This window comes from Protopterus annectens, chromosome 13.part0 (assembly GCF_019279795.1).
Source record: "Protopterus annectens isolate FY-2018-M chromosome 13.part0, PAN1.0, whole genome shotgun sequence".
Classification (NCBI taxonomy): domain Eukaryota; kingdom Metazoa; phylum Chordata; order Ceratodontiformes; family Protopteridae; genus Protopterus; species Protopterus annectens.
Genome location: NC_056747.1, coordinates 1242642825 through 1242666275, shown reverse-complemented (window position 1 = coordinate 1242666275; position 23451 = coordinate 1242642825). Strand labels below are relative to the sequence as shown.

At 36.5% G+C, this 23451-nt stretch overlaps 1 protein-coding gene across 1 annotated transcript in view; it reads left to right on the top strand.

Annotated features, from left to right (window-relative positions):
- Positions 1-17415: 17415 nt before the first annotated feature.
- The window catches only part of PHOSPHO1 (phosphoethanolamine/phosphocholine phosphatase 1), a 102268-nt gene continuing 96232 nt past the window's right edge, over positions 17416-23451 (top strand). Inside the window, exon 1 of the mRNA XM_044054964.1 lies at positions 17416-17556. Within this exon, the coding sequence (XP_043910899.1) occupies positions 17416-17556 (141 nt within the window). The remainder of the gene's footprint in view (positions 17557-23451) is intronic.

The following is a 23451-nucleotide window of genomic DNA, read 5'->3' as shown; positions in this document are numbered from 1 at the left end:
ATAGTAAATTCATAACATCCAAGCCAGAATCTTCTGCTTTGAAGAAAGTACTTTTCCCCACTTCACAAAAGAGCTCTACCCACTTTCTTAATTTTCCTCCTCTGTATTCCTCTGAAAAGGGCATCTGAAAGCACACCTCATCTACCACTCTTCCGGTTTCATTACAAATTATCTGTTGCCTAAAATCTTGATTTTTCTGTTTTGTATTGAGAGAAGTGGGTTTAAAGTTCTTGTCTAGCAGCTGGCTTAAAGGCTTAAGGAGCTGTTAATGAGCTGTTTCCTGTGGTCTAGTGGTACAAGGTTTGATTCACTTTGCCTCCATTACCTAACTGTGTCTGAAAAAGGTCCATGGAGGTCAGTGCTCAATCCCAGAAAACAAATAAAAATAAAATAAAGTAAATAAATTATTTGACTCTTAAAACAACTTGTTTTGCTGCAAGACTACTTTTCCTCAAGGCTTACCTGGTGCTTATAATTCTCCCCTTCTGAGAAAAAGATCAGAATTCTGCCCAGGTTGTTCATTTTCTTTATTTTTTTTAAAATAGGATTGCCTCTCAGTGAGTGATTAATTTTTTTTCAGTGCTACTAATCACGTCCATTTCCTGCTCTACAATGGTTCAAGCTGTAATGAATCTTATACTCTCTGTCTTATAACTCTACTAGGTTGTAATACCACATTTGTCTCTGCTTTGTAATATGCTCAAGCTACATTGGTTTCATGTATGAGTCTTTTCCTTCTATTAGGTTTATTCTTGTACATTGACCTGTTCTGGCAGACAACATTATTTTAGTGTTAGTGGCACAAAAGATATCACACTTGCCTTTGGTAAAGATCTCTGTGGTTTCTATTCCCATACCAGGTAGCTGCAGTGATGACACTGCAGTGCTGGATAAGGGAGGTGCTGCACTACTGAGTATGTGTCATCCTTCAGAAGAGACGTTAAAGCAAGGTCCCATCTGTCTGAGTTAGTGGTAGCTCATATGGATGTAAAAAGATTCTATGGCACCTATTCTAAAGAGTAGAAGAAGTTCCCTGATGCCCTGGCCAAATGTCTTCTATTATTACTGTGACAAGTCCTATTCACCCCAGGGCAATAACTAAGGAGTCTCAATCCTTACCACTGTCTCTGGTAAGGGAGTGTTACTAAAAACAGGGATAGAAATATACATTGGACTATATGCTTCACTCCAGGTCTGCAAATGAGTCTCCACACTAACCACTGCAGAGCACTGTATCCCAGTTCTCGCTATCTGGCACACTCACTCTTAAATGCCCGATATTCATACATACACACACTCTTGGGAAACACTGACATAGATTTACCTGCTGTGCTTCTTTGCCCAAATTACAAGGTAATGGCTGAAACCAGTCAAATACCACAATGCCCTTCAAAAGGGGTGTTCAATTATATTGGGTAAAATAGATATTGAAACAAATGGTAGCATGTATCCCAAGCAGTAAGTTTTTTTTGGAGTGGCCCTGGTGTTAACACAATAAGCAGAAACACTCTCAAGTTATTAAAAATATTCACTAAGTAACCAGTCACAATGAGAGGTAGTAAAACATTTAATAATAAATAAAAGGATTTAAAACATGTAAATACTGAATAACTGATTCCAATAAATTACAGAGTTTCTCACATTGATTTTAGAAAACCTCTAACTACCTGTAGTTTCTTGACTGATGATTAACTGTCCATATCTAATCTTAATAACTCAGCAAAGCAAGATTATACTCTTACTTCTGCAAGGCAAGATGAGGAATTATGTCCACATTCCAGGCTGTTGTCCGTCTTCATAGACTGGATCAACTGCTTTGGAAACAACTGGACTACTGTTGCTGAACAGCTCTGGAAAACAACTGAACAACTGACTGAGAACCTGCTTTTATATCAGATTTTTTGGAAGCTGCTATGAGAATTCAACTCTCTCATATCAGACTTTGAAAAATAAACAAACAGCTGCAGTGAAGATTCTATTCTCCCAGCGCTGACACACAAAGACATCACATCTAGGTCAGCTGACTCTGGCATAAAATACATTCAGAATTCTCTTTAAAAAATATGTACATTTGGTCAGCCAGAAGAACACTGACATTAAATATAATGCAAAAATCAGTGTGATAATCAGAAGACAAACTTATTTACAGAATTATAGCTATTCATGCTGGCATATGTAACACAGGATAATTTACAATTATTTACAAAACTTCAACCAGTCGTGCTAGCACAAATAACATTATCTGATATCCTCAAAATTACAATCACCTGTCCCCTGAAAAGAAGCTACTATCTACAAAGAATAAACAAATAAGTAAATAAATAAAATTTAAACAAATATCTAAAATCTCTTACTTCTACACGATCTGCTTTTGCAGGCTGATTTGTCTCAGCAAACTGTAATCCTTTGGGTTTTTTTTTTTTCTTGTACAGATTCTGCTTTTCTAGGCTGCTCTATCAAAGCAGACTGTGGCCATATGTACAAGTTCATTCCTTTTAGAGATTTTGCTGTTGTAGACTGCTCTGCCTACACAAGCTGCAACAATTTAGTGTGCAAATCCTTTTTGCTAACTATCAAAAATGTAGTTACTTGGTGGAGTTCAAAATGGCCGCTGTTCTGTGAGCACTGCTATCACCTAGGTCTCGATATACCCTGGATTAAAACAAACCCAGAAGGCAACGCAGAATTAATAATACAGAAATAACTGTAGATATTTACTGCTAATATCATCCAGCAAACAAAAGAGGAAGAAAAAGTGACAGATTCAGCTCAGAAACAGCAGGATTAACTAAGATTTCTGAATAACAGCTTAAGCAATGTGCTACTAAGGCCCTGCATCTGCTGCAAGATTGGTAAAACACTATACAGCAAGATGTCAAAAGAGGAAAATAATATGGAAACAACAACAACTAAGACCAACTTCTCAGTACTAGCCTCACCTGAGAAAGACACAACTTCAAAAAGACAAAAGACAACTAAACAAACTGACAACTCTAAAAATACAAATAAATCCAAGACAGACCAGCCAGCTAATCTGGAAGACATAAAATCTGCCTTATTACCTATCCAGCAAGCATTAAAGGACTTATCATTACAATTTCAAATGTTTGGTGACTCATTCAGCCAAATAATCTCCAGAATGGAAAAATCTGAGTCCAAAATAATAGAAAATGAAATAAAAATAGACTCTATTTCTCAAAAAACTGATGCCCATGACAAAGAAATACAAAACTTACAAGCAAAATTAACAGACCTGGAAGCAAGATCTCGAAGGAACAATATCATCATCAGAGGAATATCTGAAACTGTACTTCATAATAATCTAATACCAACAATCAAGCAAATAATAAATTCCCTCCTAGAGGAATCTGAAGAAATGCAGCAAATAACAATAGAGAGAGCCCACAGAGCCCTGAGGGAAATGCAAACATCACTGAACCAAGACCTGTCTATATTAAAATATTAAACTACCAAGATGTAAATAAAATCATAATGGCAGCAAAGAAAAAAGGCACACTCACCTGGAATAATAATAAAATCTCCTTTGCTCAAGACCTCCCAATACAAATAAGACAAGCAAGACAACTACTATCTCGATACTGCAGGTTCCTAATAGAAAAAAAAAAATCAAATTCCAGATGAAATATCCAAATCAGTTAATCTTTTACATAAAAGAGGTTAAATACATGGTTGCTAACCCCAAAGAGGCAAAAGAGACATTCCTGGCTGTTTTCAAGCAAATTCCACCTTCAGAAGTGAAATAAATCCACAAAAAAAGATAAAGGTCCCTTGGATGAAAAAATGACCCCATTCATGAGCACTCTAGCTGGGATCCAACTCTGAAATCTTCCCCTTGCTGTCTAGGCCCTTGGGTCATTGATGTGAGCCATGAGGAACACAGGAAAGGGAAGTACAGCCTGGGTGGGAACCAAAAATGAACTGCTGTTTCCGATGCACGAATATAGGAAGGAAGTTCCCATCTCGGATATTGGCTTGCAAATTAAGTCCCCCTAGGCTTTTGATGGCTTCATTAAGAACAGTCAGAAAAAATGGATTTCAGCAAGCTCCAAAGGATTTTACTGCCTGAAAAATGAAAATTGATCTGCACCAGCTAAAAGAAGAAAGCTGCACCATAGATGTCAACCAACCTGCAAGCAAAACCTTGAAGAAATAAGGTACTTTTGAACTGAGCCATTCACTAAAACAGTACACCAAGTACTGTGTAGGTGAATGAAACTCCAGCCTTAAATAATAGGCAAGAAATAAACTGTCAGAATTATGCTAGCTCATAGATTAAAATTGGGAAAAAAAGGGAAAAAATTGTTAAATGTTTTATGTAAATACTAGAAATGTGTTAAAAGATCCTGGAGAGAAGTAATCTCAGGAAATCAGTAAAATAACCTAACAATCCTGGGATAATGTAAATATAGCCTTAATACGTCAACTATAGCAGAAGGACTGTTTGGCTAAGCTGTTTTTCTTTTTCTTTTCTTTTTTTTTGTCTCTCTATACTTCCTACTTCTGTTAAATAGGTGTCAAGTATATATTTTATAACCCACATAGATTGATGTGGAAAAACATCACTATAGGCACCAAAGAAGGCCGAAACCTGAATAAGTAAAGGGGAGGAAAAAGAAGTCAAATGAGAGAAAAATGTAAAAATGACAAGACTGATTGTTTAACAATATTACTATGTTACATATATTGCTATAATTTACTGAAGAATGTATATTAATATGCTGCTTTAAAAATAGTATTAGAAATAATTAGTCACAAGACAAAAACAATACATGCTGTACCTTAAATGCAATACCATCACTGTATAAATAATATGTTGGAAGAGGCTAGGGATATTAAGTAGCAGTGTTTGTTGAGGGAACTAGTTTGTTCAGCTTTGTCCACATTGTTTATAGTAACACAGGGGGGGATACTATGGAGTAAATCTATATCTAAAAAAAAACACATTCCAAGATTAGACGTAAAGGTAAACCATATAATGAACCTTCATCCTCCCCCCTGATTATTCCTGGTCCAGGGATATAGTGGTTAGGCACAGTGTAGGGACGGGGATAAATAGATGCTTTCCTAAACCATCACACAGTAACACAAACAAAACTAACAAAACAAAACTAATATACATGGCATATCTAAGGAATACACCTAATAAATAAATGTGGGAAATAGAATCATGGAATGTTAAAGGGCTCCAAAACAAGAAGAAAAGAAAACTATTCTTACACCTTACATTAAAAACCACAGTCAACCTCATACTAATACAAGAAATGCACTTGACTGCAGATCAATGGGCAGAAATTAGCGGAAAGGAATGGATAAGTCAAATCATAGCTTCAGAGGGGAAAACAAACAGTGTTGGGGCTGCCATAATAATTAAAAAACAATTTAAGGAAAAAATACTTAAAACCAAAACTGACAAGGAGGGAAGATGGTGCTATGTAACATTTAATAGTCCTACAATACCAAAACCTATAATGGTACTTAATGTTTACGCACCCTGTAATAACCAACAACACTTTTTTATGTCATTATACCCAACCTTAAACCAATTTAAAGATCACTACCTAGTGATTGGAGGTGACTAGAATACATATCAAAACCCAGAAAAGGATAAATCTAATCTGACCAAATCACATAATAAACAAGCCACATTAGCCCTTAATGAACTCAAACAAGATTTCAAACCATATGACCCTTTTAAACATGGGAACAGTGCAGATAAAACAGGGAAATTCACATTCTATTCGCAATGCCACAAAATGTGGTCAAGGATAGACTTCTTCTTAATCTCTGACATATTCATTAACATGGACCCAACAATAACTATACATACCAGGTTTTTTTCAGATCACTCCAAAATCACACTGCACATTAACTGGGACAAAAAGATATATTTAGAGAATAGGGGTCATAATTGGTCATTAAACCCTAATTTACTTTCCAAAATGGATGTAATAAAAGAAACAGAAGCAATACTAAAAATAGCTCTTACAAATATCACTAACTCCCAAGTACCAACTGACATAGAATGGGCTGCAACCAAAGCACAAATCAGAGGATTGTTTATCAAAAAAGCAGCATACTATAAAAAAATACAACTGAAAGAGGAGCATATACTGAAAGGGAAAATAGAGCATCTTGAAAAAGAACCAATAAATAACCCTAAGAACCAAATAAAAGCAGAACTTTAAAAACTGCAAAGGGATCTATATATGTTAGAAACCAGGAACCTATCTTTCTATGAAGCCAGAATGTTAGCCACTTACGCATAAGAAGCTCAAATACCATCTAGAGCTCTGGCCAGAATTATCTGCCAACACAAAAATGCCTCCAATATATCAGAAATAAACTACAGAGACAAAAACTACACAAAAAATGAAGACATTATTAAAACATTTGAACAAATATACTCTCAAATATATGGAGCACAAATACTACAAACCTCAAAGGAAGATAGAACTTTTTTTCTTCAAAAACTGAAATTCCCTAAACTCAATTTAGACCAACAAAAAAAACTAACTGAGCCGATATCCATCAGTGAAATTATTACAACAATCAAACACTTAAAAGTGCATAAGGCTCCGGGTCCGGATGGACTCACATCAGAATTTTACAAAGCATTTTTCCCCTTGATAGCCAAACTACTATACTATACACTGAATTACATAATAAACTATAAAATAAATGATATCCACTTTAATGCCTCTAAAACTATATTTATATTAAAAGAACACACAGACCCCAAAAACCCCGACAGCTACAGACCTATCTCCCTCTTAAATATAGATAATAAAATATTTACCTCTATACTTGCAAACAGAATGAAAAATCTGATAGAAAAAATCCTCTCCCCAGAACAATGCGGTTTTACACCACATAGACAGACTAGTGACAATACATTAACATTAGATGCACTAATATCCTATGCTAACCGATACAATATCAACATCTACACAATGGTAGTGGATGCCCACAAGGCATTTGATAGGGTTAATCTAGAATTCTTACTCCAAACACTACCCTACTTTAATATACCCAATAACTTCATTCAGATCATCCAAACTCTCTATAGCAACCCATACACATCTCTGTATATAAATAAAACTTGGTCAAATAGGATCCTAATAAAAAATGGAACAAGACAAGGATGCCCACTATCACCCTTCCTGTTTAACCTATACCTAGAACCACTCTTTCTATACATTAAACAAAATACATATCACAATCCTCCATCAATACACAACTTCAAAATATACCTCACTGCATTTGCAGATGATCTGAACATATACTGCGCTACATCAAATTCAGATATAAACAAAATAATAGCTGCAATTGAACATTTCTCGACTATGTCTAACTACAAACTAAACCTTAATAAAACTAATATTTTCCCCCCTAAAAACACCCAAACACATCTCACTAATACCATTGTTAAACACAATAAAAATTAAAGAAGAAACTAAATACCTGGGAATCACCTTTTTCCAGAGTAACAAAGACTTCTACCAACACAATGTAAACCTTAAATGGCAAAATAGAATGCAAGACTGCAAAAGATGGAACAAACTAAAACTACCATTCTTGGCCAAAGTATCAATAATCAAAATTAACATTTTACCTAGATTAATGTATATATTCATGACATCACAAACAACAATACATAATAAATTCTTCAAACAAATTCATACCTTCCTAGCAAAATTTATATGGGAACCCAAACAAAAAACAGAATCTCCTATCCAAAATTAACACTCCCCAAAAGCAAAGGAGGACTAAATCTACCAGATTTTAAAATGTACTACTCGATCATTAACACTAACAGAATATTGAGAATAGCTGAACATAACCCATCAATGGAAAATTGGTCTCCTCTCTGGGTGACAATATATTATAGATATATTAAAGCTCTAGGTTTCAATCCCAAAGACTTCCATTCCTGAAGCAGAAAGAAATACAAACTTATAACATTATAGAGCCCTTAAAACATTCTATCAACCTAGCGCAAAAACTCTTTCAATTCTTGAACCTTAGACATGCCATGACAATACTGCAACCCCTTCATAAAAAAACAAATTTAAAAATAAACAATAAGATGCTGGACTTATTCCCTTCCCAGACTAAAAGATAAAACAATCCAAGATTTCTATCCCTACCTTAACTGTTCAATACAAGAAATGAGGATCAACTTAAACCTCCCTAAATCACACATAATAATACTAAGACAAATCAAAGAACTGTGTTCCAGTTATCTCCAAAATATTACTATGACCAATAGTGACATAGAAACTTGTAGCAGGCTTTGGAAAACTATTATCACAACAAAGAAAACTATTACCAATTCATATAAAATGATAAATGAAATCAAATACCAGAAGGACCTCCTCTTCTTTAACTACTGGAGAAAAATTAAACCATCCATAGATGATCAGCAAATAAGCCAGGCAATCAATCTAACACTGAAGATTCTACCCCTCAAAAGGTTAGCATACACTCAGCTCATGATCAATAATAATGCTTATTTTACACCTGCAATCCTACACAAATTTAACACATCAAAATCACCTTTCTGCCCACACTGTAGGGACCAGATAGCTGACTTAATCCATGTATTTTGGAGCTGTAAATGTGTCTATAAACTCTGGAACTCTCTCAAGGTACAATTACAAAAAACGGGTTATCAAACATCAACATTAACTTGAGAATTCACTCTGTTACACATTCTCCCACCCAACATCCCAAGAAAACAAGCAAATACACTTTTAACAATTTTCCTACTAATTAAACTGTATATAGCTTTTAAATGGCTAGATACGATAAATATCTCTTGGGAGGGTTTTAAACAAGTAGCTATACAACACCTTTTAGCTCATAAAATAGTAATAGATAAAAGAAACAGAAACATGAAATCCAGAAAAATTTGGGAACAAACCTTTAACATCATATTAGCATAATTCATCACACAGCAACTTAGAAATACACTATAATGGAATCAAAGAACACATACAAGTTCAGATATTAAATAATAAGTTGGATATTACGAATGTATATACTGTCTATATAACTGTGGAATTAACAATGAAAGCATCTATGTACATAGTGTAAATAGATATGTTGTATGACCTATATCCTGTGGTATTTGACATCAATGTATAACATATGTATATGTGTGTATGTGTATGTATGTATATATGTGTGTGTATATATGTATATATATATATATATATATATATATATATATATATATATATGTATATATATATATATATATATATATATATATATATATATATATATATATATATATATATATATATATATATATATATATGCACATGGTCATGTTGTAAGATGGTTTTTATTTGTGACATTTATTAATGTAAAAATAAAAATAAAAATTATTGAAAAAAAACAAATGTAGTTTCTTTTGTGGTTTGCAGGGCAGCGCCCCTTTTGTGGTTTTCATTCTGGATTTCTGTACAAATGTCACTGTCTTGCTCTAACCCCTTTTCAGTTTTATAGTGAATAGATATGTCAGTTTGCTGCTGTCTTGTCTTTCTCATTAGCTTACCAAACTGCATTGTGTGTATGACTGCTTCCTCCTCCCACATTTTCCACGCTTGCCTTAAATGAGGAAAATTGTTTCCTTACATTAATTCATTAAGCAAGTAATGTAACAATTTTCCCTGCACTGCCTGAATTTCTACATGGTTGGGGGGTACTTCACATTCTGTTTGTTAGTAATCTTATGATTATATCCTAGAGGACCCTTGATAAGGGAAAAGGTGCTTCCAGAATCTTCCAAAAATACAATACATTCTACTAGCTTAGTTTTACCATAATGACACTGGGCTGCCTCAAGTCAGTCTTGATGTTAGAACACCCTTGTGTAAAGCATGCATTTCAGTTTTCAAAGTAGCACTCTATAGAACTTAGGCATGTGACCTCTTCCCTTATATTTGTAACAAATTAGTATATTATTTCTAGCATGCTGTTGAAGAGGGTACATTTCTTAACTGCAGTCTTAGCCCTAGAAAGAGACAATGCATTTCCAAACATTGTTTCATTAACTGGTAAATGGTCTACTATTATTAACTTATTTTTTGGAATCAACTTGGTGTATTCATCATCTTCTAATATTAGGCAAAGCTCTTTTAAGCTTGCCTACTGCTAAAAGATTGAATTTTATCTCTGTTTTTGCTACAAGGTCAGGACTTAACACATGCTTTATATAATGCATCTGTGCATTTATCAATTTATCTACATTAAATGTTTGGCTAGGAAATATTACTGCTTGTACCTCATACAGTCAGTCCCATTACATGTTCATATGTGGCACAGTCTTTGAGATGGCAACTTCATTGGTTAGGCCTACTAACTGTTGCTGTACCTTCTTAGGCTTCTGGACAGTCCTCAAATGTGAATACAGAACTCATACACTTCATGGATGCACTTGAGCAATAGAAGCTCATGGGTACACTTTTTCCAAGAAAAAAATATCTCCACACAAAATGGGTAGATAGTCGCACAAAGCAAAACAGTCCTCAGCATTCTGTCAAACAACAGGGGAAACATACTCTCTTGAACGGTGACAGGTTAGAACATCTGGCATTTTTGGACCTGAAATGACCACTGCTTGTTCCACCACTGCAGCTTCAGTAGAGAGACAAAAAATACAGAAAAAAAATCATGTATATTGAATTTCAAAATATTAATTCACTTGCCTTTGCAAACACAAAATAAACAGCACCTTAAGAATAGTTATCCAGTTCAGGTACTCCTTCCAGGATGCATGCTTTTCCACGACAAGCAAGACATCTCCAGGTTTTAGGCCACTGTCTTAGGACCCATTCTCATCTGCAAGCTCAGGTTCTCCTACACTTCATTCTGAGGCTGAAGGCTTCTCTAATAGGCCAACCTTCAGCTCCAAAGTTAGGTTTTTCCATCAAGCACTGTCCAAAAGTTACTTTCCACAGATTGGCACCAATTGGACCCTTTCTGTTTGTCCTCTCTTACAGGTCTTCACAGAGGAACTACCTTCCTGAATTTAGCCCTCCAGGCTACTCTCTTTTATATAAGATAATTGTCAGTCAATTCCATATGATTGGCTAATTGTAATGGAAACTACTTTGAGAAATTCCCACTCTTCACAAATTGCTATACATTCTGAAAGCATTAAAAGGCACATACAACATTTTCATCATCAGAAAGCATTAGAATATCACAAGTATATCTGTTTTCATACAATATTTATATATTTAATCACAAGTACATCTGTTTTCATACAATAATTATATATTGATATGACTCAGCATATTACTGTATCTGTATATATGTGTGTGTGTGTGTTTACATATATAGATACATAAATAGATAAAATGCCTGCATTCCTTCCTGTAGATAGCACATAGATAAGAATGTATCTTCTAAATCCTTTCTTCCACTATAATCAGTATAACCTACTTTTCAGAAAGAGGCTACAGTCCCTTGTCTGAGGGGACTAGGTACCACACTAAAATGACTAAGGGCTGCATTCAGAAAGGTAAGGCTGTGTACACACAGTGGTACCTTTTTTGCTATTCAGTAAGTACTGTTACATGAAGATGTGCAGCACCTGAAAGTTCTGTCCGGCCATGCTGAATGCTAATGAGGCATTCTGGGGGTGTGACGTATGCAAATTAGTCATGAGCTCTCTTTACCCAGAACTGCCCCCAGGAAGGCATCTTCGTGGCAGAGTGATTCAAGTAAATATTCAGCTGTGCAGACCAACGTGACCATCTCCACCATGTAGCAGAAATGAACATGGCCAAAAGGCCATGCTCACCAACTAAACAAGAGCATGATGTGGAGGAAACACTAGACACCAGGATTGAGTTTTAAAGTGCCATAACAGCACTGGGAGCAAAATGGGGATTAGGGTAGGGGGCTACACTGGACTACCAGGGATATACATCAGTGAAGTGCAGTACCAGCACCAACATTATAGTGGGGATCAGGGGAATGGGAGGAACCACTGGACACCAGGAAATATCTTAAGTGCTGTGATGGCACCATCATTACTATGGGGATCTAGGGGAGGTGGGATACCCTAGACACCAGGATTTAATTTTAAAGTTGCATAATGGCACCAACTTTACTAAGAAGACTAGGGGGTAGGGGGATACACTAGACACTAGGAAATACTCCATAATGTACCTCAAGGGACAGAACAGCATAAATGGGCTAGGAGAACCAGCTGGACACACTCCCAAGTGCTGTAATGGCACTAACAGGTAGTATGGGGATTGGGAGCGGGGGGTACCACAGGACACCGGGGATAAAGTGAAGTCCCCTATGTGGGATGGGTGTGGCATAATGGTTAAGGTCTTTTTCTTAAAGACACAAGATACAGGGTTTCAGTCTGATCTCCGGTTATTGGCTATGTTTAAAAATGTCCTTTCAGGGTAGTTAGCCTAGTATTCACTTATGAACTTCTGAATAGTATGGACTTCATAAGGGTGATGGGGGTGGAGGTGGAACCATTAGATCACCAGGGATGACTTCTTAAAGTGCCATATTACAGAGGTTGGGTAGGTACAGGTGCAGGGACTTTGGTGTGTGTGTGTGTGTGTGTGTGTGTGTGTGTGTGTGTGTGTGTGTGTGTGCGTGCATGCGTGTGCGTGTGCGTGTGCGTGTGTGTGTGTGTGTGTGTGTGTGTGTGTGTGTGTGTGTGTGTGTGTGTGTGTGTGTGTGTGTGTGTGTGTGTGTGTGTGTGTGTGTGTGTGTGCATGTGCGTGTGTGTGTGTGTGTGTGTGTGTGTGTGTGTGTGTGTGTGTGCATGTGCGTGTGTGTGTGTGTGTGTGTGTGTGCATCCAAGTCAGACAGAGACTGGAGGGGAATTCCACTGCCTACATGAGCAGCAGGTTACTACTGCATCTATGTTGCTGTAGTAACTGAGATTTAGGAAACATGCACATTATCGGATAATGGGGTCTTAACTCATTGTGGCTAGCATATTCCTGAATCACAAATGTGAGTGTCATGCTGGAAGGGCATTTCCAGTATGATCAGTATGGCTCATGTTAAGAACCTTAATGAATTCCTGGGTATGTCCTTTCAGATAAAATAATCTAGTGTGTCTTTTTCTTAACAAATGGTCCTTTCTGCCATTGTAAATTATCCCACTTTTTGATAACATGCTAGAAAAACACCCTGGAATAAAGTCCTTTCTCCCACTGAGATTTTGCATTATTTTACAATGCAAACTACCTGCCTTGTAGTGATTACTAAGGACATTTATTATTATTATCTAAAGGAGACTGTTGTAATTATTACTAATTGGAGACCTTCAAGCAAAGTAGGAATAGTATGTGTAAAAAGCATATAAAATGCAAGGTAGAGTACATTTCCTCAGAGGTGATCCTTTTCCATATTACAGTCTAACAGTCTAAATTGTTTCATGGAAAAAGGTTAGATTCCAGGTAATGAAAGGGTTAGGTCATTTTCTTCTCTGCAACAGAATGCATACATATATATGTATATAAATCTATATCTATATCTATCTATCTATCTATCTATATATATATATATATATATATATATATATATATATATATGCGTGTGTGTGTGTGTGTGTGTGTGTGTGTGTATGTAGTTGTCATTTATGTAGTAACCATTTAAATGGTTGACAACTCATTTGATCAACAAGTTTGGGTGCAAAAAAGAACGATTGGGACGACTACTAAACAGTTTGAAAGAGCACAAATTCAGCAGGACCAGATGACAAGGTTAAAATGAGCTTTAATAAAATTTCTTAAAACACAGTTTGCAGATTGAGTGCTTTCATCCCCATCCCGTGGGACTTCATCAGAATCTGCTTTGAAGTTACACCAATACACTTAAATAGTCAATTAACCACTACTCTCTCCAATAAAATTACTTGCCCACTTAAGCAAATTTAAAAGTACCATCCCTGAGAAACATTTCCTTCTATAGAAACAGTAAAATTGTAGGTGGTAGTTTTTAAACATCTCATATAAATGCAAAGACTGTGACATTGTTTTACAATAAAAAATACTTTTGTCAGTATTTCATGGAAATAACTTATCATAACTTGACTCAAAATATTGCAACAATATCGTGTAACCATTTCCTTTTTAAACAAAGAAATATGTTTTGAGTTGTATCACTATATAACTGCTTTCTTATTTAAAATGGGTTTGAGTAAAATATTTTCGTTCAAACCTGGGGCTTGCATGGCATATAGCTTAATTTACCATTTCAATTCTCTTTCTTCTATAATGGATCTGTAGTCCCCTCCCCTGGGGTTTGCCAAAACCCTTTCTAGTATTCTGAAATAAAATTTCACAAAATCAGAGCACACCAGTGAATGTTTATGTAGAGCGTTGTTGGAATTTCTAGTTGCCATCTGATACTGATGTTCATATATCCTATCTCTTAGACATCTCTACATCCTTCCTATGTAGTAGGCTGGGCAGGTTTTACATTTTGCTAGTTAAATGACCCCTCCTGTTTGACAGTTTCCATACACAAAACTCACTTTAGTCCTTAACATTTTATTCAGCTCCTTAACTTTAGTTATATGTTTACACTGAGAACAGCTCCCACATTTACTTGTACTCCTCTTATTGAAATTGCTATTGTGAAACCCTTTTATGCTAGATTCCAAGCATTTCTTATTATTCATCCCAGTCCTGTAAACAAACATAGATTTTACACCTAGGGATGACTATACTGTGGAATTACATTTTAGAATATTCCAATTGTTCTCTACAATTTGCTTCACTTGGTTGAATGTTTGTGTTTATATGAGTTGTTTAAAAACTACTACCTAACCTATAATTATACTGCTTCTAAACAAGGAAATGTTTCTCAGGGATGGTATTTTTAAATTTTCTTAAGTGGGCAAGTAATTTTATTGGACAGAGTAGTGATTAATTGACTATTTAATTGCATTGGTGTAACCTGAACGCAGATTCTGATGAAGTCCCACATGATGGGGATGAAAGCAATCAATCTGCGAATTGTGTTTTAAGAAATTTTATAAAAGCTCGTTTTAACCTTGTCATCTGGTCTCGCTGAATTTGTGCTCTTTTGGACTGTTTGGTCATCGTCTAATTTGGATGAACTCAAGTTTTATATAATATACAGTCTAAATTGTTTCACGGAAAAAGGTTAGTGGGTCCTATCAGTGAGCCAGCTGGCCACCCACCTGATGAGATAGGGATTTACACCAAGTTATGTTAACTTTTTGATGCTGTCAGAGTGGGGTATTGTGTCAAAGGCCTTGGCCAAGTCAAGGTAAGCTGTGTGTACTGACTTTTCCTCATCCAGGGGCTTGGTGACAGTCTCAAAGAAGTCACCCAGGCTCAATAGGCAAGATCTGCCCCCTGACTAATCCGAATTGGGTGGGGTCAAGTGCTTTGAGATTGCCTATGTCCTTGTTTATGAGATCCATAATAATACACTCCACGGTTTTACAGATCAGACTTATCTAGCTAATGGGGTGATAGTTTCCCGGGTCAGTAGTGGTACCACCTTTGTGCAAGGGGATGACAATGTCAGTTCTCCACTCTGCTGGAATGAAGCCTGTATTTAGGCTGTGGTTGAATAGGGTGCTCAATGGCAAAGTTTGTTCTTGCTGGTGATGGGCAGAATGCAATCTGGGGTGCTATCAGGTCCCATGGAAGCTGTGTTCTTTGGCTTTGATAGGGCCTTTAACACTTGATCTACAGAGATGTGAGGAGTGGGACAAGTATATGGGATGTCAAACAGGCCTTTGGGGGGATGGGGGCGTGAAGTTTGAAGTCAGCTAGCAGGTTGGCTAAGTCAACAGGATCGGTGTAAGTGGTACCATTAAGTATGAATTCAGAACAAACCTGGGCTTTACTATGGAGGTTCCTGATGTAACTGAAGAAGGACTTGTGGTTTCTCTTTGTTTCAGAGGCTAGTTTCAACTCATAATTGGCTTTGGAGGTTTTCACTAGTGATCTAATTTGCTTGTTGAGGCTAAGGAGGGAATTTTTCTAATTTGAAATTTGTTCCTTTCTACCCCTGGACAGCAGTTTCTTCCTTTTTTTGTAAAGCCCGTTAATGAACTATGTTCTACCTACTTTATTACTGGGTCTACTTTGCTTAATAGAAAACACATTTCATTGAAACTCATTTCATCGAAGCCTTGTTTCACTGAAAATGAATTGCCTGAGCACAATTCACTGAAAGCTCACTTCACTAAAAACTCATTTAACTGAAACTCATTTAATCTAAACAGGTATATGCCCTATTCCCCACTGTAGTGTGATCCTGGAGTTAGTATATATAGTAAGGGGGGTGTGGGGGACATAGCACCCCACCTATTTTAAATGTTGTAAACCATAGACATGGATTCTTACAAGTCAAATGAGTAACTCTTTCGAGAAAATAATTTATACCCAAACTATGTGGGGGGCTATGCCCCCCACACCCCCTAACTATATATATTAACTCAAGGATCGCACTAAAGTGGGGAACAGGGCATATACCTGTTTAGACAAAATGAGTTTCAGTCAGATGTGTTTTCAGTGAAGTGAGCTTTCAGTGAATTGTGCTCAGGGAATTCATTTTCAGTGAAATGAGGCTTCGACGAAATGAGTTTCAGTGAAATGTGTTTTCTATCAAACAAAGTAGACCCAGTAATAAAATAGGTAGAACACAGTTACAGTAAGAGCAGTTGAATAAAGTATACATTTTATTTTGTTAAATGGAGAGGGAGGAAACAGAGCAAGATTAAGTGACTATCGGGGATGTCCTTCCCAAATGCTCTCTCTGTACACAGTAAATAGAGCTGATGAGATAGGACTGCTAGGAGTGTCTGAAATTAAAGAAGCAAGGGGGTAGTCCTTCCCAGATGATCTCACTGTACTCAGCTGAGCCAGCAGATGAGATGGGTCCAGATCCAGTTGTAAACAGTAATGCTCAAAACCACGAACTCAAGCTACATGTTGATGTTTTGGAGGTGACAGGATTTCCACTCGCAATTTTAAACTTTTGCACCTTTACCCTCGACCTTATGAATGACGTTAAGGTAGGTTTCAAACATTTGATAGTAAACCTCTCTCTCTCTCTCTCTCTATATATATATATATATATATATATATATATATATATATATATATATATATATATATAAAGACTGTATCTATATGTATATGTATCTGTGGATCTACTTTAGTTGCCCGAACATCCGAATTACCAACTTATACTGAGAACAAATCACCGAGATATCACTTTCTCGATAATCCATTTGTCTGAGGAACTAATGCTCGACTACACTGTAAAATTATGAGAAAGGATAGTCTAGCCAGTGGCAGATAGCTACAAAAACAGTAGTCTCCTTTAAGTAAACATGCACGCTAGAACGTAATCATGGCTGAAGTAAAGGAAGTTGGACCAGCACTCATAGGAAATGTTTATACAGTGGTTCTGTCACAGAGAAACAAAGAAATGTTGCAACTTGAGGGCTACCTTTATCATCTGGAATGTAGTCGAGGAAGCATTACTGGAGTTGTAAGGAGAAGAAGTCTCTGAAATGTAAGAGTAGGGCAGTGACTTTATTAGTAACCGAAGGTGAGCAATTATTAAAGTCTGATCCACATCTGTATTGTGGTGATCCCGCTGAAGTGGAACGTTATATAGTATGTAATGATATCAAAGTGAGAGCTAAATTTAGTAGGGATACTCCGTGTTTAATAGTTGATGACATGATGGCATCTACATCCCTAGAAACAGTACATAACATTCCAAGCAGAAATGCACTCTTGCGATGGATAGGTAGGGTTCATAGGCGAGAAAATATCCCTGAACAGTCCCATGAAGTTAATTTAATGACTGTGAACTGTGCTGACTGCCCTTTAAAATCAGAATCCTTCATATTCAAATGTATGACTGATACAACAATATATACTGTGCATTTACAACAGTGAATAATTTGCATGACATGAGTAAAGCTTCCATTTGTTTGATGGATGGAACATTCTTTCAACAAGGCATTACATGTCGACAGCTGTACAGCATACATAGACTAGTAAAATGTGACAGTTATAATAAAGCTGTACTGTTATTCTTTGCTTTGATGAGTAGGAAGTCCCTGAAGTGCTACAATTACCTATGGCAAAGCGTGTTTTACCTATTTGGCACAAATGGGTTTGAAGCTGACGTTCACTTTATACTATGTGATTTTGAAGTGGCAGCATTAAAAATCATTAGACTGAATGTAACAGGAGTTAGGAGAAAAGGCTGCCTGTTTCATTTTGATCAAAATGTATGGCAAAAGGTCTAAGCGTTAGGACTAGTACCACTGTATAATGCTGATATGTCCTTTCAGTTGAGTGTGACATCACTAGTGGCCTTAGTTTTTTGCAGGAATCTGAAGTTGTGGACACTTTTCAGGAAATAAAGGAGTCATTTCCAGTTGAGGAATGTGAATTGTTAAAATACTTCTCTGATTGGTATATTCATGGCAGGCTCTGAAAGTTTACAACTAGGATGTCTACTCTGGTTAGTTTCCCACCACTCTTTCCAGTATCATTCAGGAATATCTCTGACCTGAATGAACTGCACTTGCCGTGTACCCAAGATTCTGTTGAGGCCTGGCACAGGTACTTAAAATGATTATTAGGAACCCGTGCCACTGATTTGAATGTGCTTATGCGAGCTTTGTCTAGGGAGCAAGACAGAACGGATGAGTTATGAGTGAGGATGGCTACTGGTTTCCCTCCATCACCTAAAAAACAGAGGTTACTGCAAAGGCATGAACAGTTTTTGACTGGGCTTAATAGTAGAGGAGAGTACACTGCATTACAGTTCGTAAACAGTATTGCTAGATTATTAAAGATGTGAAAGCCATGTCACACGTGGGCGGTATGCCGTTTGTTTGCATAGTATTTTATTTACATATTGCAGACTTTGGTGTTATGGAAGATGTCAATGTTTATTCTTCATGTTTACTCTTGATGGATTGGACAGTTATTGTGGGGATGATGTATAGTGTCTGTGTGTTGTTCACATGAGAAGAGGTGTGTTTCTTTAAATGGAGAGGAGGCGTGATCTTTTCTGATCGTCATTTGTGCTCTGCAAAGTGCAGTCATTTTCTTTTTGTATTGTAGCACATATTTTGTGCAACATTCCCTGCTTTCATTACTTTCACGGACTATTTTGGACAAGTTTAAGTTAATCTCGATGGTGGGAGTGGCATGATACACATTTGTGGAGTGTGAATATTCACTATGATGAGGGAAGACTATTAGGGAATTGCGGATAATGAGTGGATAGTGATTGTCGGTAATGCAAGAGTCGTATTACTAAATGTCAGTGAAGTGCACGTCGGGCTACTGAATATTCAGGAAAATGAGTTGTCGGTAATATGGGGTTGGTATACTGGAAGTCGGTAATTCGGACGTTTGGGCAACTAAAGTAGATCTGTATCTGTATATGTATATGGCTATATCTATATGTGCATATATATGTATCTATATAGCTATATGTGTGTGTGTGTGTGTGTGTGTGTGTGTACATATATATATATATATATATGTAATACAGACATATATATATATATATATATATATATATATATATATATATATATATATATATATAATATACACACACACACCTCTCTCTCTCTCTCTCTCTCTCTATATATATATATATATATATATATATATATATATATGGATTCACTTTATAATTTCACAATACTGTAATATTGAATTTCAGTATCTCAAGTTTATAAAGTCAAAAAAACAAAACTCTGAAACCCAAAAACCGTGAAATTCAAAACAATGAACATAAACACACCATACACCACACAACACATATACTGACCTCCCCACATTGCAAAAAAACAAACAAAACACACACAAGCACAACAGTACAAATAAATAAACCTACCCTACTTATAAGCAGGGGGGCAAGCCCCCCTGCACCCCCCATGTGGGGGCTGTGGCCCTCCCACACACACACACACACACACACACACACACACACACACACACACACACACACACACACACACACCCCTGCTATTTATATGTACTAATTCCAAGGTCGCACCAAACATAAAAAGACAGTAAACTCACCACTACACACACTACAGTCCCCTTACACACACATATCACAAATGTACAAACAACAGCACTTTCAACACCTACACACTCATACTCTTACCTACCTCCCCTAACCCATACCTAAAACTTCCAAACACACTCACATACACTCAAATCTTTCCCAAAACACATTAAAAAATATTCACTTACCTGAATCTCCAACCATAACTACATACCAAATGTAAATCAGGCACACAGTACATCCCACATCACATAGCGCACCACCAAAACCGAGAATTTGACATTTCCGGATTCATGGTTATGGGGTTTCGCTATTTCGGAAGTTTGACTTTATAGTCTTGAAATACTGAAATTCGATATTTTAAGATTATAAAGTGAATCCATATATATATATATAGATATATATAGATATTGATGTATGTGTGCGTTTGGATTCCATCCTGCAAATAGAATATAGTCAATTTTCAAAATGGCAGCAGGAATTAATTACCTTCCAAAACCTTTTATTCACTATAATCAGTATAGCCTACCTTTAAGAAGCACAATACATTCTCTTGGTTGAGTCCTTTCAGTCAACAAAATCTAGCATATCTTTTTCTCTGAAAGATGGCCCCCTTCTCCATTGTAATTTATTTATCTTTCATTGACCAGGCTAGATTCCATTTGCTGAAAGGACTCTGTTCTGTGCTTAGTAAAGAAATGGTCTAGAATATAGTCTGTGAAGGAAAGTCTTTTGTCCTACTTTCATTTGACCTTCTTTTCCAAACCAAGCTGTTCTCTCTCCCCTTACTGTGATCACTGTGGACCTTTGTCATTCACTAAAATAGACTCTTATGTGAATTAATGACATGAATGCTTCCCTCAAGCAAACTTTTAGATATTTATAGAAATGCATGGTATAATCTATTTCCTATGCCCTTTTCCCAGTGCAAGTTAATCTTCTTTGCAGGAGAAATAGGTTGGATCCCACCGTATTTTATTTATTAATGATTAGAATCATACCTGCAAAGGACTGTAATATATTTATGAAAGGTAACTTACTATTTGTTTCTTAAATGACCATCCTTTTCCCATTGTAATCATTTATTTCTGGGAAGAAAAAAGACTAGATTCATTAATGAAAGGATTAGGTTGTTTGTATTCATCTTTAGACTGCCTCATATTTATTAATGACTAGCATGGGTGATTAGTGAAAGGATTAGGTCATTTGTATTCATCTTTAGACTGCCTTGTATTTATTAATGACTAGTATGGGCGATTAGTGAAAGGATTAGGTAATTTGTATTCATCTTTAGACTGCCTCATATTTATTAATGACTAGCATGGGCGATTAGTGAAAGGATTAGGTAATTTGTATTCATCTTTAGACTGCCTCATATTTATTAATGACTAGCATGGGTGGTTAGTGCTGCTGGGTTGCAGCCTGTTGAAATCTGACAAGTAAAAGAAATTTGAACCTTCTTTTTTCATCTTGCTATCTCCTCATTTTCAAGTCCAAATTGCAGCTTGTAGTAAATTCTTAGCCTTTTACAATCCTTGTTATCTTTTCAGCATACATCAAAACTGGGAAGACAGAAATAAAATGTGCATAATTGCCCCAATAGCACTGTCTTTTAAAACAGTTTAGCACATATGATCGGTCCATCACTGATATGCAGGCTTCATGATGCCACAATTAGCTATGATAAAGTCTCATCCTTATGACGACTAGTTAGGCTGTTATGCCATAACCATAAATCACCTCCTATATAAATGTCTAAAACATAAAACTTGTGGTCACATGGGTTACACAGCTAAGCTTATAAAGACCCTAGTGATCACTAGCCTAGTATATACCTATGAAGCTATAAGACACAACAGCTTTGACAAGAATTAATATGGGCTACCCAGTATAGCAGTCACAAGTTGGAGGCCTCCCTATCAAATTCCTTATTATTAATCAATTGCTACATTGTTCTTTAAAAGAAAGTTATGTACTGACCACAGTGCTAGATCTTTCATTCATGTCTGAATGATATGATCTGTAGGTCCTCGAGCCACTTGTTGGATCCACCATGGCAGCATTAGTGCTCCAGCCTTGAGTCCCTTTAAAATGTTCCCTCCCATGATGCCTTACTGCCCTGAATTACCTCAAATCAAGTCTGATACAAATGCAAAGTAAAAATCCTTCAGATCCTAAAAATCTATGGGAATAAGAAACGAGATGGAAGAAAGGTTGACGTATCAGACGGATGTGAATGAAAGGACCTAGGATTGTGGTAAGTGCAAAACTTTCATATTCTATTTGTTCAGTCTGTTCTATATAACCTGTAGGTTGCAATCCCAAGCTACTTCAACTCTGGGTGGTATCATTACAGGAGACCCCTGAGTATAGAGGTGCCAACGGTTACTCTAGGCCTAGAACTGGTATCCAACTTGTAATACTTAATGAAGGCTGGCATGGAGGACCAAGTGGCAGCCAGGCAGATTTCATCTATTGAAGCACACCTGAAAAAGGCAGTAGAAGTTACCACTGCCCGGATAAACTAAGCCTTAGGTTTACCCATCAAAGGCCAGTTGTGCAAGGCATAGATAAAAGCAATACAATCAGAAAGGCACATGGAAAGTAATTTCTTGGAAGATTTTTTACCAGACCTGTTTTGACCAAAGAAAAGAAAAAGCTGTGGGGTTCTTATGAAAGGCAGTGGTTGTTTGAAGATAGAAATGCAGTTGTCTATAAACATCTAGAGTCTAGAGAATGTACTGTCCTGTATTAGCATGATTAGGGAGAAATAAGTGAATGGGCTGTGTCATGTATTTTCAGAAGCAGTTTTAGGAAGAAAGGATGTGCTGGTGTGGAGAAAAACTCAGTCTTTATGAAAAATCAAATAAAGAGCTGATGAAGAAAAAGCCTGAAGTTCAGAGACCCTACTGGTAGATGTGATGGCTACAAAGAATAGTGTATTCCAAGAGAGAAACTTTAATGTTCTGACACCAGAGAAATACTGCCAGTCCAGCTATCTGGAATTTTGTAAATAATTATATGTCATTTGTTAATATTAATATGGTTTATATGCTTGTCTTACAAATTTAGGAAAACTGTGTATTGTGTGTTTGTGTTAAACTACTGGTGCAGAAGTGTGTGTTGGACTGTATGTTCTGTACTGAGCTTCAAAAATGTAGCTACAGTGTACCCTACTGGAAAAGAACAGTTAACTTGCAGACTCTAACACAATAAGTGAATTGTTTTACAAATGTGTTTATCTTCCATTTTCACTGAAGGAGACAGGATGTCTGCAGCTAGATGTTTCTTTCTATTGTCTTGAAACAGAAACAATTACTAGGTTTAAAATGT